This window comes from Haliaeetus albicilla, chromosome 22 (genome assembly GCF_947461875.1).
Source record: "Haliaeetus albicilla chromosome 22, bHalAlb1.1, whole genome shotgun sequence".
NCBI lineage: Eukaryota > Metazoa > Chordata > Aves > Accipitriformes > Accipitridae > Haliaeetus > Haliaeetus albicilla.
In genome coordinates this window covers 21,777,458-21,794,012 of record NC_091504.1, presented here as the reverse complement: position 1 = coordinate 21,794,012, position 16,555 = coordinate 21,777,458, and the positions used below count along the sequence as shown (strand labels likewise).

Below are 16,555 nucleotides of genomic sequence, written 5' to 3'. Positions count from 1 at the left end.
AGGGGGCGAGAAGTGCCACTGATATGCTGGACCCCCCCCCCAACTGGACCCCAGTGAGCTGGTATGTTCGAGCACTGGGCTGCTCTGAGTCAGGCACAGAAACGAGCTCCCATCCCAGAAGACCTTATGGCCAGAACGTATAATAGTATACCTTGAACCACAAAATCATTCCTTTTTTTTTTTTTTTCTCTCCACCTCCTACCTGGTTGGTTTATTCCAAGAATCTTTTTTAATGTAGCTGTTCAGGCAATTGGGTGTAAAGTCCATTCGTGCGAGTCTCTTGGCATACAACTGGCTGATAATATTAGCATCGTTGACTTAAAAAGGAGATTAAACACAGTCTGCACCAAAGGCCCTGAGATCTTCCACTGGTTTGTTTCATTAATTTGTCCTCTTGAAAAAGAGAGCCTTAGCTATAAGCTTATTTTTGTTTATACTTCCACTTATGTTAAACTAAACAAATGTGTTTCATTCAGCTCAAGGTAATTTTACTCTTAACTGTTCTTCTAGAATATCTTAAATTACTTATCAACACCAAAGCTAAACCAGTTCCACTGCTTGCCAGTTTGGTGTTTCTCCAGTGCAGAAATCTGCCATCTCCCATACAGATATTATCTGAGCTCTGCATCATTAGTAGCATTTTTTATGATCTGTATCTAGAGAGTTTAAAGTACTCCGTAATGATACAACTCCCCAGCAATATTTATATCCCAAGTAGCACTGCAGAGTCTCTACCGCAATGGGTCCAGCACTGGGAACCTAAAACAAATTCCCCAAAGTATCTCAGGAGAATGTCTTTCATGATCATACTCAAAAGTGAGTTAGACCTAAAGATTCAGGCTTATCCAGCCTGGCCCTCCTTATTCCTGTGCACTTCTTTTCATCATGAACACAAATGTTACCTGCTGCGGCTTTTTTTTTTTTTTTTTGCCAATAGCTCTTTCTCTTCTGAACTGCTCTTTCTTCTCCACACCTGTGCCCCAGCCATAATTGCTATTCTACAGTGGTTTTTTTTACCCTACATCATTTGGTTTCACAGCTTGTGGAAGAAATACATGTTCTTCCATTTTACTGCCCAGCCCCCAGTGATTATTATACAAGAAATCCCTCCTGCTCATCACACCTTGTTCACAACCTGGATTAGGAGCACTCCTTTCATTACACTGCAAATAACAACGCGGTGTTATTCAGCTTTCCTGAAAGCCATTAATCCATTAATCTGAGCTACTTAGGGGCATTAGAAATGGAAAAGCAGCAGGGTTCTCTTCTGAATTTGCTGCAAACTTTGGCTTTTTAAACCTCTCACCCTCAGCCTGTGGCTGTCCTGGGAGGACGGTGCCAACACGAGAGTCACCATATGGTGCAGCAGCCTAAATGACGAGGGTGAGCATTGCATATCCACCGTGTGCTGCACCTCGCGTGTGACATTGTCACCCACGAATGAGACCAGCTATGTCACTAGCAGGGTGTTCCCACCAGTATAATTGTACCTTCTCCCACCGCTGAGCACCGTGCCTCTGCTCCAGGAGCCCGTGGCGGTGGGCTCACCAAAACCTGTGATGGGATGCAGCGCACTTCAAAATGTCCAGGAGAAGCAGAGCACGGGTCTAAAAGCCTGTGGTAGTAAGGAATAAGATGCATCTAAAGGACTAGGATAGGGTGAAGGGAGAATCGTGTTGGCTCAGCGCAGCTGCATCCAGGTGGGCAGAGACCTCGGCTGGGAAGGGAGAGGGTAGGCTGGGGCTCGGCCATGCGGTTCTCCTCCTTCCCACCATTTCTGGGAGGTGGGGGTCAGCCTTGGCTGAAGACGATGCCAAACAGCTGAGGTTTTTCATCCCTCCCAGAGATGGAGGGCAGGAGGAGAAGTCTTCCCCGGGCTCCCCTCTGAAGGTGCCCAAGCCACCTCTCACATACGACTTCCCGGCTGGCTTGCCATAGCCCTACCAGTTTAGGGGACACCACAGCCTAGACTTGGAGGTTTACAGTTTTAATATAGGGCAAGTTAGGGCATAAATCCATCTCTGAGCTGGACTTACACGTCTTGTGAAAATTGGTCATTTGTTCCCGGGTCATTGACTTTCCTCTGGCATGGATTAATCACATGAGGTTGGTTTTTTTTGTTTATCTATCAGCTTTCTCAGAGGGATGGCGGGTTTTTGTCTATTTGAAGTCAATAAGCACAGTCCATTTGGCAGAGACCATAAGACCGCAATGCAAAACCAGCAACAAGACTTTGCACCTATCTGGTTTTTTAGCAAGTTTTTCCAGAGACTATTCTTACCCTTAAAAATGACCCAAACAGGACAAGGATCAAAGCTTATTTTTACTGAGGATGGAGAGCCCTACAGCAATCCTATTTCATGAATAAACTGTATTAACCTGTTTCCCAACACGGTGAGTCAGGAACATTTGGTGCCCAGTAAATTCAGATTTCAAGGCTATGTCAAAATGCACAAAGGGGAACCCTGGAAAAACAGTCACTGCTGTGACAAGGTCCTGAATGGGAAAGCACCTTTTTAATCACATGCTCTTTCAACATCTCTGAATCAAGCAAGGTAGGATGTGACACAGGCTTGTATAACTATGTCATGAACTTGCCTTTTCATGTCAAACTAAAGCAGCCTGTGTTTATTACAAAATAATCTGCGACAGAGTTGTCTCTGAAGGTCAGAGCAAAGGCCAGGCAAAGGTGAAATGAGATACAAATGCTGCTGAGCTAAGTCAGATGATGACTCTCAGAATGTGTCTTGTATCACCATGAGGACTAAGGTGCACTTATCAGTCAACCCAGCATCAATCACAGCAACATCCTCGGAGACACGAGGCATTTGATGTGCCAAATATTTATAACATCCAGCTATTTGCACCCCGTGCAGTCAGTAAACTGCCTTTTGAAGATGGCAGCTCTGCCAATAGGAAGGCAATTGCTCATTTCAGAGTTCTGATGAAGCCCTAAAAATGCTGTAGTACACATCTGTGCAAACCATATAGCCTCCTGCCCTAACATTACGGCCACTAACAAACACCATCCAAATAGCCCAGTAATCTTCTCTTAGCACATCCATACCTCTAGGATGCTATCACTTTTCTGCACCATCCTTACAGGAGAACCATTATAAAATTTGTGTTTTCTCTTTGCTTGTGTCTTTTTGCCAGCTGCTGCAGAGGGGTGGGTGCTGGTTTTATTCATGAGCCATGAGCTGGTGTTTTGGAAATGGTGGTACTTTAATTGCTTACAGTTGTGGTACGACAATATTTCTCTTACAAAATACCTGGCCACAAACCAGCAAACAAGGTGGACTCTAAAGCCTTTATAAGTGGCAAATTCCTGCCTTTGTTAGAAGCTGCTTCTGACCCATGGCAGGCAGAAGCAGGCAGCACTTGCTCTTTGCAACACAAAGACAGACATTCTAAACAAAATCTTGAATTCTGCCAAAGTTAATTCAGCTGCCAGAAGAGATCTTGTCATACATTGTATGAATAACCTTTTCACTTCTCTTTCCCTTTTGTAAACCAACTCTGACACCTGCTTTGGGATTAGGCTTTTCATTGTAACTTGATTTTATTTATTTTGGTGTAGGAGCCCAGGAGCATTACTCAGTAAGAAGTCAGTTATTACTTACTATTATGACACAGAAACTAGCTGAAAAGCCTAGCAACGTATGTACTAAAAAATTTCAACCTTAGACAGTTCAGCCAGGCATTTATCTAGCACATGAATCATGTTTTTCAGATTAGCATACTTTGCTACCTTTGCCTTCCACTCCTGCTCCTTCAGGACAGAAGGACAGCCCCTAAATCATGTGATTGGACACAAAAGATTGCACGCTGCAAAAGACTCCTGTTTCCCACAGACCTGGGACAAACACATCAAGGCAGAACTCAAAGCCAACCAGAGAAGAACCCAAATGAACCTTCTTTCCCTCTTCTCTACAGAGACATGGGCCCTTTTGCTTCTTTTCATAGCCCTCGTGGTAGCGTGAGTAAAACATTCTTGGTTCTTTGCTCATGCCATTTTGCTGTTCTTGCCATTGTTCATTTTCATGCAACTAGTCTGCTGAAGAGCAAATGGGTAGGTGTGATTGCCAGATTTCCATCCTCTAACGAGGCTCTGGAAGTAGCAGAGGAGTCTAAAGACTGTGCAGACCCGTCATCTTGCTCCAAGGTTTGGAGTATTCCCGCGCACTGTTACAATCTTGCCGCTAAGCATCAAAGCAATAATTGAATAATAATGGTGCCAGGCATTTGTTACCAGCAGAGTACTGCCTTCAGCGAGGCTTGTGATCCGTTAGGTTATTTTCCACAGAAATACAGTCTAAGGAAGGCTGTGCCTCTCCCTGACTGAGGTTGCCCTGGGGAGGGGAGCAGGCAGTAGATGACCCTACTGCATGACCCGCAAAGGTGGAGAGCAGCAGAAAGGCACCAGAAAAAGAGCATTCATAGGATCAGTTCTTAGTCTCCCAACTCCTTCCACAGTGCCCAGGTAAGATGCTCCACGCACAGGCACCTGGACCAGGAGGGATACTTTGCAGAAGCTGGATTTGCCATGTGCCTGCAGGGACAGCATCCCAAGCCTGTCCCCACAGCCCACCCTTGCTGGGGAAGAAACGAAGCCCAGAGCAAGGTCAGCTCCTTGCTCCTGGCTTTTCAGACAAACTCCAGCAGGCAGAATTGTACCCCGCTGCTTCCGAGGGGCTGTGCTAGTGAGAAAATGCTTTCGTCCACTTTCCTGATACCTTTCAGCGCTGCAGCATAGCAGGGCTGGCTGAAAACCCCCTTCTGCTGGGACATACAGTGTTTCTGCTGGCAGCCTCTGCCAACAAGGCTGGACTGACAAACTTTGCAGTGTTGACAAGCCCTTAGGCAGAGACAGCATGTTGCTAGCCATAAACCTTAACGATTAATGTGGTGCACACGAGCACAATCCATTTGTCTGCCCTGGCAATGCTCCAACCACAGCAGTTCAGTAAACTCTGAAACTTTTAGCCCTGTTTTTCAAACCCTTTCCTGTGATTTGGATCACTTAAAAGCCTGTTTGGGGCAGACTCTTAAAAAAAGAAAAAACCCAAAACCCCCAAATCCATCTTCCTTCTTGACCCAAACCCTCATATTTCAATAACTCTGTGGCCATCTAAGATTGCTGGTTACCAGACTCCCACCTTCTGCAGCCACTTGCAATTTTGTTGCGGTAAAAGGGATGAAGCCCAGATCTCTGTGCTCTGATATCTGAGCTAAAATAAGAATTTCACTGCCCATTAGCACAGGGAGGTTGTTCAGATGCTTCTTGTCCATCTGGGGCAACGCTGTTCCAGTTCACACATGAAGGAATATCAGGCATTTCTGGTTCACATCCATGGTAAGAAGTAGTAATGATTATTCTCTGGCTTTACACTGAATGGTCCTTCTCAGCCTGCAGAAAACCATGTCACGTTTTAGTCATAAGAGCATTAGACTGCGTTTTCCTGGCCATATTTCAAATGGATTAAGCCTAGCCTGCGTTCCCATACTGTTTCTGGGCTTTGTAACCAGCCCAGCCTAACATTTGCTGGTCCCCCCGCAGCCCTGGCTGCCCATAAACATTACATATGAGAACCCACAAACTTTTTACACCTAGTACTGAATTAACATTTGACAGAAAAGTTAAACATTGACAAACAGAGCTCTGTAAAACCTTTCTGCAAACACCCCATTCCCTGGTTTTTGCCTCCTGTTTGGACCACAAGATGAGGTCCGCTTTTGCGCTCTGGCAGAACCTGTGCTGGGGGGACTGATCTCATTTGGGGTCCCCCAGATTTAGGAAAGTATTACTAATTGCAAGGGAAACCCCCTTAAGTTTCAGCCTAGACTCCGGCTTTTCAGGAAAGCATCCACAAGATGCTGGCTGGGTGGCTGCTGCCACATGGCCCAGAGAGGACCTCTGATAACATCCTTCTGCCAAACCTTTGCAGTTTTACATCCCTTCTGCAACAAACTGCTCACTTGGGAAGCTGCAGCTACTAACTAAAAACAAATATTTTGAGGAGCTCTTTCAACACAGCCGAAGACAAGCTTCAAAGGGCTGCAGCCCAGGCCCTTTTTGAGAAACAGAAGGCCCCGAGGTAGAAGTAATAACTTTACAGCTGCCAAAAAGGGTGCTTCAGAGGAAAGAAATCTGCAAAGCTGTCAATAAAATCTAAAGAGAAAACCATCAAGACAAGACTTCCTGATGCACCACTGAGCTAACGCCGGGCTAAGGGGAGGGAGAACAATAAATGAAATTAAAGTGCAGCTTGACAAAAGCCTTGTTTGGGACATCACTTCTGGCACTGCTTTGATTTGTCTTCAATAAAAACATGTAAGCTTGGTGTTCCTTCTTCCAACTCCCTTTTCTGTCTCTCCTTTGGTTGGCAATGAGCTCCTCTTTTGACTTTTACTAAAAGCTTCAAGGTCCCGTTTCCACCACAGTACCTATGCCTTTAGGAGACAGCTGCTTTTACATCAAAGTGCTCTCCCTGAAGCTCTGTGTGGCAGCATTGAGCCTTACCATGTTTATTAAGTAGTTTTTACAGGGTAATTTTCTTTTGGGCCACTTTTTTCCAGCTCCTGGATCAAGCTCCCCTACTTAGAGCCAATGGGACATTGCTGCAGTCTCCAGGTTGAGGAGAGCTCGCAGCGCCAGTGCCACGGTGATGTACCGCTCAGTTATCTTTTCTGTCCCACAGATATGGGACCTGGCCATTCGGTTTGTTCAAGAAGTTGGGTATTCCCGGGCCAAGACCTCTGCCTTTTTTCGGGACGTGCCTGGAATATCGCAAAGTAAGTGACTGAAGCCTTCCTGGCTCCAGAAATACCCACCTTTGCTCATACAGCTGTAGCTAAAGATACATGGTGATGATAAGTTATCTCCAAATGCCAGGCTCAGCTCTGATGCACAGGTTGTGCAAAGGCCAGAGCAGGATAAGGGCTCAGTAACGCAGACCGTGGGGCCTTGCCCTTAGAGCTTCGCCAAACGAGCACTCGTGGGTGGCTGATTTACAGCCACCCTTTGCCAGCGTCCTGGCAAACAGCTCATTCACAAGCATGATGTACATTTATGTTGTCCTTCATGAAGTTTTTGGGGAGGAGGAGAACTCAGAAGGCAGCTCGGAACACCAATTTACAGATATTCCTCCCAACCCACCATCTCCAACATCATCCCCTCGACTGCACCGTCTCAGAGAGAATTTTTAAATTGCTTTCCACAGGGTTTCTTGGAGTTTGACAATGAATGTTTTGAGAAATACGGGGAAGTCTGGGGGTGAGTATGAACCACTGATCTCTTCTTAAGGTAAAACTAGAATCCATACAAAGGGGAGAAAAATTCATTAGGAAAGCTCCCTTTTCTCTACTGCAGCCCTGATGGTCCCAGCAGGATGAGTACAGCAACAATAAGGTGCTCGTGGTGGCTTACATTAAAGCCTGATGATTGCAGGGCAGTGCCACTGTCATGCTATGTGGAAATTGCTTTGACCTATACTATGAAAGCTGTTTTAAAGCTGATAACAAAAGGCCCTCACCTGCTCCTAACAAAATCAGCAGCAAAACTACTATTTACTTAGGGGAGAATCTGGAACCAGGAGGTTTACCAACAGCAGAGGAACATGAGTGACTCCCAATATTGAGCGAAGAAGCAGATCCAAAGTCTGCCGACGTCCTCGTGCTGCTGATCCTTACCTGCTGCAGTGGGAGCTAGTGCAGCTATCATTGCTCTGCTCTGGACACCTCCTATAGCTTTTATCACTGCTGTTGTAACTCGCATAGCCTCCAATGCATCCATCAGTCCCTATAGCAACTTCAAAAAATGGAATCTGGAAAAGATATCTTTACGTAAATGTCGAAAGTGCATAAATCTGCTTAATCTACATCTGTTCCAGGAAAGCATTCAGAACTGGCAGCTTAAAAAGACAAAAACAAGGTTTGAGTTTCATCTCCAAGGCTATTTCGGTGCTGTCAGCCCAAGTCTCCAGACACCCAATTCAAGAGCCTGAAAGGGGTCGAACAAGTTGCCTTCTAATACTGTAATGTGTTTAAGTGCCTGGAAAAACACAGAGTCAGGGGAGGAAGTGAAGACACTTGCTTCATTTAGTACCTGGTTCTTTGAGGGTCTGAGCCCTGCTCATTTCCCAGTGAATTTGGGAGGTGTTTAGCCCCCTTTATCATTTACAAAACCAGGTGGAAGAAGGCCTGGGAGTCCTTTTCCATCTCTCCTTTCTCCATTTCTCTGCTTAGGCATCTACAGAACAGCAAGGCTGGTGATGGAGGAGCATTTGTTTAACACATTTTGTTTCATGGGCATCAGCCAAGCCTTGCACTTCAACTGTCTGGGGGTGTTTATCTGTCTCCTCTTCTCCCTCTGCCAGGATTTACGATGGCAGGCAACCTGTGCTGGCTGTCACGGACCCCCAAATCATTAAATCTGTGCTGGTTAAAGAGTGTTACTCCACCTTTACCAACCGGCGGGTAAGAGCAGAAGAATCGTGATGTACCACAGAGTCCAGAAAATAAAGTAGAGGAGGAGAGAAGGATGCCAACCATGTAGCAGGGTTCCCATAGGGGACGAGTGACTGCACTATAGGGATTACTGTAAATGGCCACTGTATGTCACTGTTCCCCTGCCTTACAGCCTGGGGACTGCGTACCCAGGCTGGCAGAGGAAGCTCTTTGCCTGCACATCAGAAAAACTCTGCTCTCACACCTATATATATCTCTATCTATATATATAGATATTAATTTGAATCTGTGTGAGCATTCAGGAATCTGCAAGGGTCCAGCTAGCACATGTGCCACCAGCTGGGATGCAGGCTCTGGGTGGCACGGTTAGGTGTGGGTACATACGTACGGGCGTTGGGCTTGTTGGATTACTTGTTCTAGGCATGGGAATGGCATCTCACAGATGGTTTACTGCAGGAAAGGGGATTATTTATGTATGTGTGTCTTGAGAGAGGCTGTTTGTAAGGCCTTAGCCTGCTGCCAGTAGTAATGCCCTTGAAATAGCCTGGGCAGGGACTTGCATGCTACATTCCCATCCTTGCAAGAAAACCGCTGTCTTTTCTGGGGTTAACACCTTGCCTTTTTCCCCTCTAGCATGTAGAACTAGCAGGGGTGCTGAACAACGCTATCTCATTAGCTGAAGACGAACAGTGGAAAAGGATTCGTACTGTGCTCTCTCCAACTTTCACCAGTGGGAAACTAAAGGAGGTAAAACACGGAGGAGCAGGTACCAACTAAATCAGAAAGTCAGTAGACAGTGTTATCAGGTTGAGATTGTCACAGGGGTCTGATTTCTTTAGTCAGAGCCTGGCAACGAAGCTGGCCTGTTTAATTTATGCCTAATTTAAAACAAAAAGGGCTTAAAATAAAACCTTAGCAGAAAGATCTTATTTGTAAATATTCATGAAACTCCCTGTAGTCTTCATAAGCCTGTCTTAAAGAAGTAAAATGTACTATACTTATGTGACCATATCTGGTTTGTGTTACAGATGTTCCCTATAATGAAGCACTATGGGGAAGCTTTGGTGAAAAATGTTCAAAAGCGAGTGGAAAAGGACAACACTCTATCTGTAAAGGAGTAAGTAGCTGCTAGGAGCAGCAGGCTAAGCAGCAAACCTTGTTAGCAGGCGTTGCAGTTCATTCGTTACTGGCAACGCAGATCGCTCGCTGGGTAAACCAGACCTCTGAAATGAGGAACAGGGCTAGCTGAAAGCCTGGCTGGAAATTTGAAAGGGAAAATTTAAGCTGGGATGTTAGTGAAACTTCCTATAGGCAGAGACCCAGAAAGAAGTCTTCTAAAGGTAATTAGATGGGGAGAAAAATGCTCCAGCACAGCTTTGGGAATCCACAGATCTGAGATAACCCCAAATCCACCAGGAAAACCCAGTTTTCCCCGCATATACTCAGGATCTCTGTGCACCACCTTCTTATACCACAGGACACCGGGGTTGCTGGCCTCTCTGCCCACCCCCCAGCACTATGGGATGCTCATCCATTGCTTGCCCCACTGCTGGGAGGAGTGGGAAGGGAGGCTGGGTGTGTCTTCCTCATCTGTGCCCTCCTTGCCGGCTCTGGAACAAACCCCGTGTATTTCATCCCCAATTTCAAAGCACAGATGCAGAAGGGGCAGCTCCACACCAGTAGTCACACACCAGCAAAGCTCTCCCCTACCAAAAACCCCATAAGAAGAAGGCTTGGACAGTTTGTAATATTATAGGGTTGTGCTGAGTTGAACAAGACCATTTTCATGGCGTGTTTGAAGCAAAGTGTGTTACCACTCCTCCCCAAGAAGCTAACATGCTTGAGAGCTACATGCTGACCTTGCACTAACCTGTTCATGTAGTTACATGCTGTTTTAAAATCCTCCGAAAAGCTGTCTGATTTCAAAAGCCACACAGGCTTGAAACCAAAGCTCTCTAAAAATCTATCCCTTTCACTATAAGTGCTTTTCAGTTACCATATAGCCAATTTCCTTTTCAAAACCAGGGCAAGAGGTCTTACGAGAATTTATATTTGAATGTCACATAGGCATTAGGAAAAAATACATTCACTTGGTCCAAATATTTAAGCACAGCCTATCTTTTCCACCTTTCCTCAGCATCTTTGGAAGCTACAGCATGGACGTCGTCACCAGCACTTCGTTCGGTGTGAACATCGACTCCATGAACAACCCCAAAGACCCCTTTGTCAGAGAGATGCAGAAGCTGGTCAAATTTGACTTTTTTGACCCACTCTTCATCTTGATATGTAAGTGACTTTTTTTGTGGAAAACTTCATTTAGGTGTCAGAGTACTATGGAAGTGTGACTTTAACGAGCACATCAGAGACTGGTGCATCCTATACATTAACCAATCAACTACTGCTCAGTTAACTTCACTAGCTAGGATGGAAGTGCTAATGGCTCTTGTCTCGTCGTTTCCTTGTTGTTAGCTTCATGCTAAAACTCTGGGAGGGAGATGGGTAAAAGCTTCCTCCACCTTTGGCATCCACAACGCAAGAAACATATGAACATCCCAGCCCATATCCAAATAAATGCTGGAAAATGATTCAAGGCTTGAAAAGCAAGTTCAGCTGTGCGGCTTGAGGAGAGTGGTGCTATCTGAAATGCATTTTCTGGAAGAGAGTGCTGAGTGGGGACTGTAATTAGATGCAATTTCCTAGCAGAGCAACAGCTTAACAGTGATGGTGATGGACCTTAAATCACTTGCAACCTTAAATCAAGATTAGACACCTTGCTAAACCACAGGGAAAGTTGTGATCTGTGCATAGAGGAGGTTCTGGTGCTGTAGATTTTATGAATCTATACGCAAGCTCAAGATCCAGTCTCTATGATGAAGGAAATGCTCTGAAGGGGACTTGAAAATGTTTGCATGAACACAGCATGGCAGTGACATAGCTCAGCCTGAAAAAAGAAATCAGATATTGCAATATTTCTCTTCTGAGCCACATTCCTGTTGTAGTGCTGTAAAATGTACAGAAGTAACCTGTCCTTAGAAGAAAGTGCCTTAGAAAAAGAAGGTGGCATATGCTTCCATCATCTCTTAAAGCAATGATTATACCCAGCTCAGTTGTGCCCATCTGACAGAAACTTGAGGGAGGGTTGCATCAAGACAAACTATCCCAAGGGAAGGAGAAAGAGGAAAAAAGGCAAAGTCCAGGCTTTTCCCAGGTAAAGAATTCAGAAAAGGAAGAATTTCTCAGTAACATCGTTACTTCCTCAGTAACTTCCATAGCTATCTTATATGAGGTGGAGTTTGTTTGCAGTGTGCAATTTTATTCTCAATTTGTTTTTCAGTTGTATGCCCATTCGTTATTCCTCTTTTGGCCAAGATGAACGTAAGCTTCTTCCCCAGGGATGCAGTAGATTTCTTCATGAGATCCCTCTCCAAAATTAAGCAGGATCGTGAAAAGGAGGCTCACAAGGTAAGTGAGCGTGAATTTGCTAGTAATTGTGGCTGAAAATACACTTAAGTGAAATATAATTAGGGTGATGATATCAAAGGTGAAGCCAAAGTACAATGACTCAACAAAACCCTGAATCTACTTAAGTGTAAACACTTCCTTTTAGTAGTCAGAAAAGCCCCAGCTGACCAGTCCTGGCAGAGAAGCAAGTGGACTTTATACATCCGTGATCTGAAGCTAAATCCAGATAAAGGCTCAGTAGAATTGCACTAAGCTTGGGTTTGCAGAATTTGTAATAAGTCAAAGTAAGAGACTCCCTGAAGAAGATTAGGCAGGGGATGAGAGAGAGCAGAGTAAGCAGCACAAGAGCAGCAATACCACCTTTCGGGGCTGTGCCTTCCCCTCTCACTTTTCAAAAACTGAAGCTGCTTCTTGGCAAAATTCTCCCTTTTAGAGTTTGGATCCCTTTCCCAAAATTCATTCGAGACACTGCTCTCCCACCCAATGGCTTCACAAAAAGGACAGATAAGTTTCCAAAATAAAAAGCAAGTGTTAATGTTTTTCAATAAGGAAGTCACATGCATTTTGGGGATGCTTTCAGTTTAAAAATCATGCTTGGGCTGTGAAATCTGCTTATCTGAGCCCTCCAAGGGACCTGTCACCAAAGAAACTCTCCTGCTTTTCTTCTCAGGGCAGAGTAGATTTTCTGCAGCTGATGATCGAATCCCAGAACTCAACCAGCCACAAGAGCAACGAAGCAAACCACTCGTATAAAAGTAACAACATCCAAATACGCGTCACAGGAACAGGGGCTGCGGGAGTGAGGAGAATATGGGGAGCTGTTTCCCAGAGAAAGGCTCAATGGGTCACCACCACCTCCACTGACCAGCTCCAGGCAGAAGTCTCTGTCCCTTGTTGCCAGCACCAGGGCTAAGGGGAATCCCCCGGGTCCTTTGCCAGGGAGTAGGACTGCCGTATCAATAATTTATACCCAGGAAAATATCTGGCTCCTCTCTCAAATCACTTTTTCCAGACAGATAGCAGTGTAGCTCTAAATATGTGATCAGAAAATAACTGCAACCCCACCCGTTGCTCCCTCTTCCTCGCTGAGACCATCAGCATCGGTTTTGCTCATTTCCCCGCATCCTCTCTCCTCACAGCCCTGACCGACTCAGAGATCCTGTCACAAGCATTCATCTTTATATTTGCTGGCTACGAGCCCACCAGCAGCGCGCTTTGTTTCCTGGCATACGAGCTGGCCACGCATCCCGACGTGCAGCAAAAACTGCTGGAGGAGATCGACACAGTTTTACCCAACAAGGTAAGGGGACATTGAGTGATGGCGAAGACCCTCTGACCCCACTGTCCTCCTTGTTCAGTCAAGACGATGAGAAATCTTTAGCTCCTAAACACCCTGCCCCTGAGATCTTGCAAGAGCTCTAAGAGGCACATGCTGAGACAACTCAGCCCTGTAGCGATTTTCTTTTGGCAGCTGAAACCTTCCAGGCCACCCCACTGCACAAACCCATTTGACCCACGCACAAAGTGGGTGTGGATTTCCAGGCATTTCCGTCACTCAGGGATGGAAAATGAAATCAATCGTGCAATTTCCACCTTGTGTTTTGTTCTACAGTGAGTCCGAGTCGTAGCTGGGGCAGTAGGGTTGGGGACACCCTGGTCTCAGCAGTCGTTTTAGGACAATCCAATCCTCACACCAACATACCTGGTCACCTTTCTCTTGTCATCCTACAGGCTCCTCTCACGTATGAAGCAATGATGCAATTGGAATATCTTGACATGACAGTGAATGAAACCCTTCGGCTCTTTCCCCTTGGAGGACGGCTTGAGAGAACCTGCAAGAAAGACGTAGAGATAAAAGGAGTGACCATTCCCAAAGGAACCATCGTTATAATCCCAGTCCATACCGTGCACCACAACCCCAAGTACTGGCCAAACCCAGAAGAGTTCAGACCAGAAAGGTACAAAGAGCATAATGAAAGGGAAGAAATAGCATGCTTTTTCCTCACATAGTAATTAAGTATTCATGTCTGATTATCTTCCTAACTGTGTTCTTCCTATCTTTTTACAAACAATACCGATGAATAATTGCAGGCTCATGGGAATGTCATTTTAAGAAGAAAATGAGCTCTGCACTTAAAGCAGGTTTTCAAACAACATAATCTTATTGGGAGAATAACATTGATACCTCACAACATCTTGTATGCAGTTTTTAGGCTTGCTGACAGAGTGGGTAGTTGGTGAGGTTTTTGTAACCGCTGGCCATCCTTCTGTATAATCTTCATTGCTGAACCTGTGTCCTTCACACAGGTTTTGCTACCAAATATACCAGAGTTGATCCTTCCAGAGTTGCCTTCCCTCCTTGTTTTCAAGGAGGTGATAACTTTTCCCCAGTTGGTTATTTTTTAGAATTGGTTTCTACCTCTTGTTCCCAGTAAGACTGAAGCCATAGGCTGCTCCTAACCAAGATGACTCCTGGTTTCTCTCCCAGTAAACACAGCAGATAGATAGAAAATATCAGTCACTTTGGGAGAGCATGTTGCCTAGCTTTTCATCTTGCTTCCAACTTCTACCAGTCTGGGTGGACAGAATTAAAATCAAACACTCAAGTGGGATCCCACCCTGTCTTGGACAAGGCTCTGACACAGCACTCGATTGCTGGGGTATGCTGAGACACCTTAGCGAAAAACCAAACAAGTCTCTGTAGGGCACCAGCAAGAAATCTCTGGATAAGTAATACAGATATGTAGCTTTTTGATGTTTTACTGCCTTCATTTCTTTTTCCCATCCATGTCATTGTCCAGGTTCAGTAAGGAAAACAAAGACACCATAGACCCGTATATGTACCTGCCCTTTGGAGCTGGTCCCAGGAACTGCATTGGGATGCGGTTTGCTCTCCTGACTCTGAAAGTTGCCATCACCATCATATTGCAACATTTCACTTTCCAGACCTGCAAAGAAACTCAGGTGAGGAGCACGTTACGTTTTGAAACTGGCACGTGAAGAACCGGGTGCCTTGTTTCTCACCGCGGGTGCTAACACCCGGTGCTTTGCACTTTCAGGGGACGTACGCTTTCAGGCACTATGGATCAAGTTATGTCCAAACCGTGGCCAAGTGTCTTTCCTTTAATCTCTACTTATTTAATTTGTCTATCTCCAAGTGTGTTTTTCCTCTTATTGTTGCAGATCCCTCTCAAGCTGAGTTCACAGGGATTCTTAAGACCAGAGAAACCGATTATTCTGAAGTTAGTCCCCCGGACCAACACCGCACCTACAGAGGCGTAAAACCCGGCTGCGTCTGCAACAGTTCTCCGGCGTGTAATGAGTGCTGTGCTAACAAAGGGAACACGCATCGCAGGAAATCTCTCCTACACGTACAGACACAGAAGAACAGCTCTAGTTAATTCAGGAAGCAATTACTACATATTTACTAATAAACATAGCTGTCAGAAATGTAATGTGGATCACTGGGCAGTGACAATACACAGTCCCCTTAATTTTGATTGCAGAAAACAAGAAATAAATCCAAATGAGAAGCTGATCATCCACTTACTTCTAAGGGGACTTCTCCATCTGGAGAGAAGGAATTACTATCGCATCCAAGAGAAACAAGGTGTGATGGAAATTCAAATCACCAGACCTTGCTGGGCAGGGACGGGTGACGTTCTTCCTGGTGTATTGATGCTTGAAATTTCATGTGTTATAATTGAGATGACTGGTGTGAGACTACATCCTAGTTACCAAACCTCTCTTGTGCCATGTGTTAATTAAACTAAAGTGTGTACAAATACTGTCATTAAAAATGTTTGAGAGCTGCTCTGTGTTGTGTATAGCAGCTGATCACTTCCTATTTAAAAACCGTATTCAGCCTCAACCCTTGAAATTATCCATGTACATTGCTTTCCACTTAATTTAATGAATCTGATCCTTCATTTAATGCGATCAAATCCTCCCATTTGTACAGTATTTTACAAACACTATAACTCCCACCTCTTAGTTTGATTAAGAGGTTGCCTTCAGTTCAGCACTGGCCAACTCTTTTCCGCGCCGGAGCGAGAGGACAGATTGCAGGGAGCAGCAGGAGCAGCTCGCAGGAGGTGGTGACGGCACTGCAGGAGGGTCACTGCTCCTGCAGAAATTGTCTGGACACAGCTTGTGGCTGAGCCTTGCATCCCAGAGCCACGGATGGGGTTTACACCTTGCCCGCGGTGGGATGGTAGCCTGCTGCGAGCTGCTTTGCTCTCAAACTGCTCCAGAGCAGTCTACGGCTTGGGCCCGATGGGCTGGTCCTGCCATTAGCGTGATGCTTTGGCCAAAGGACTTATGCCATCCTTGACCGTATAAACAGGGAATATCAAAAAGCAGGTGGGAGGCTCTCCCAGACCTGAATTTCACACACCAGCTAACCCCAGTATATTGTGCTGGTCCTGACACCTACAATCCAAGGATGCTAGTAAAATGGGAAAGGTCTTTAGAAGAGCTGCAAACCAGATCAAGTCAATCCTTAACTTTCTCCCAGCATCCTTCACTCCAAGGCAATATTTTCCAAATCACGGTCTATAATTTTCTCCCACGGCCACATGCTTTTCTCTTTAATCTGGTAGACAAAACTGCAATGTGACCCAAA

The 16,555-nt window shown here is 45.3% G+C and overlaps 1 protein-coding gene across 1 annotated transcript; it reads left to right on the top strand.

Moving 5' to 3' along the window:
• The first annotated feature begins 3,829 nt into the window (after positions 1 to 3,829).
• Positions 3,830 to 15,745, top strand: LOC104317094 (cytochrome P450 3A9). Its single transcript, XM_009917758.2, has 13 exons — positions 3,830 to 3,979; positions 6,702 to 6,795; positions 7,224 to 7,276; positions 8,379 to 8,478; positions 9,103 to 9,216; positions 9,498 to 9,586; positions 10,607 to 10,755; positions 11,804 to 11,931; positions 12,602 to 12,686; positions 13,071 to 13,231; positions 13,663 to 13,889; positions 14,733 to 14,895; positions 15,115 to 15,745. The coding sequence occupies exons 1-13, from the start codon at positions 3,909 to 3,911 to the stop codon at positions 15,211 to 15,213; spliced, it is 1,533 nt and encodes a 510-aa protein (XP_009916060.1). The 5' UTR covers positions 3,830 to 3,908; the 3' UTR covers positions 15,214 to 15,745.
• The last annotated feature ends 810 nt before the right edge of the window (positions 15,746 to 16,555 follow it).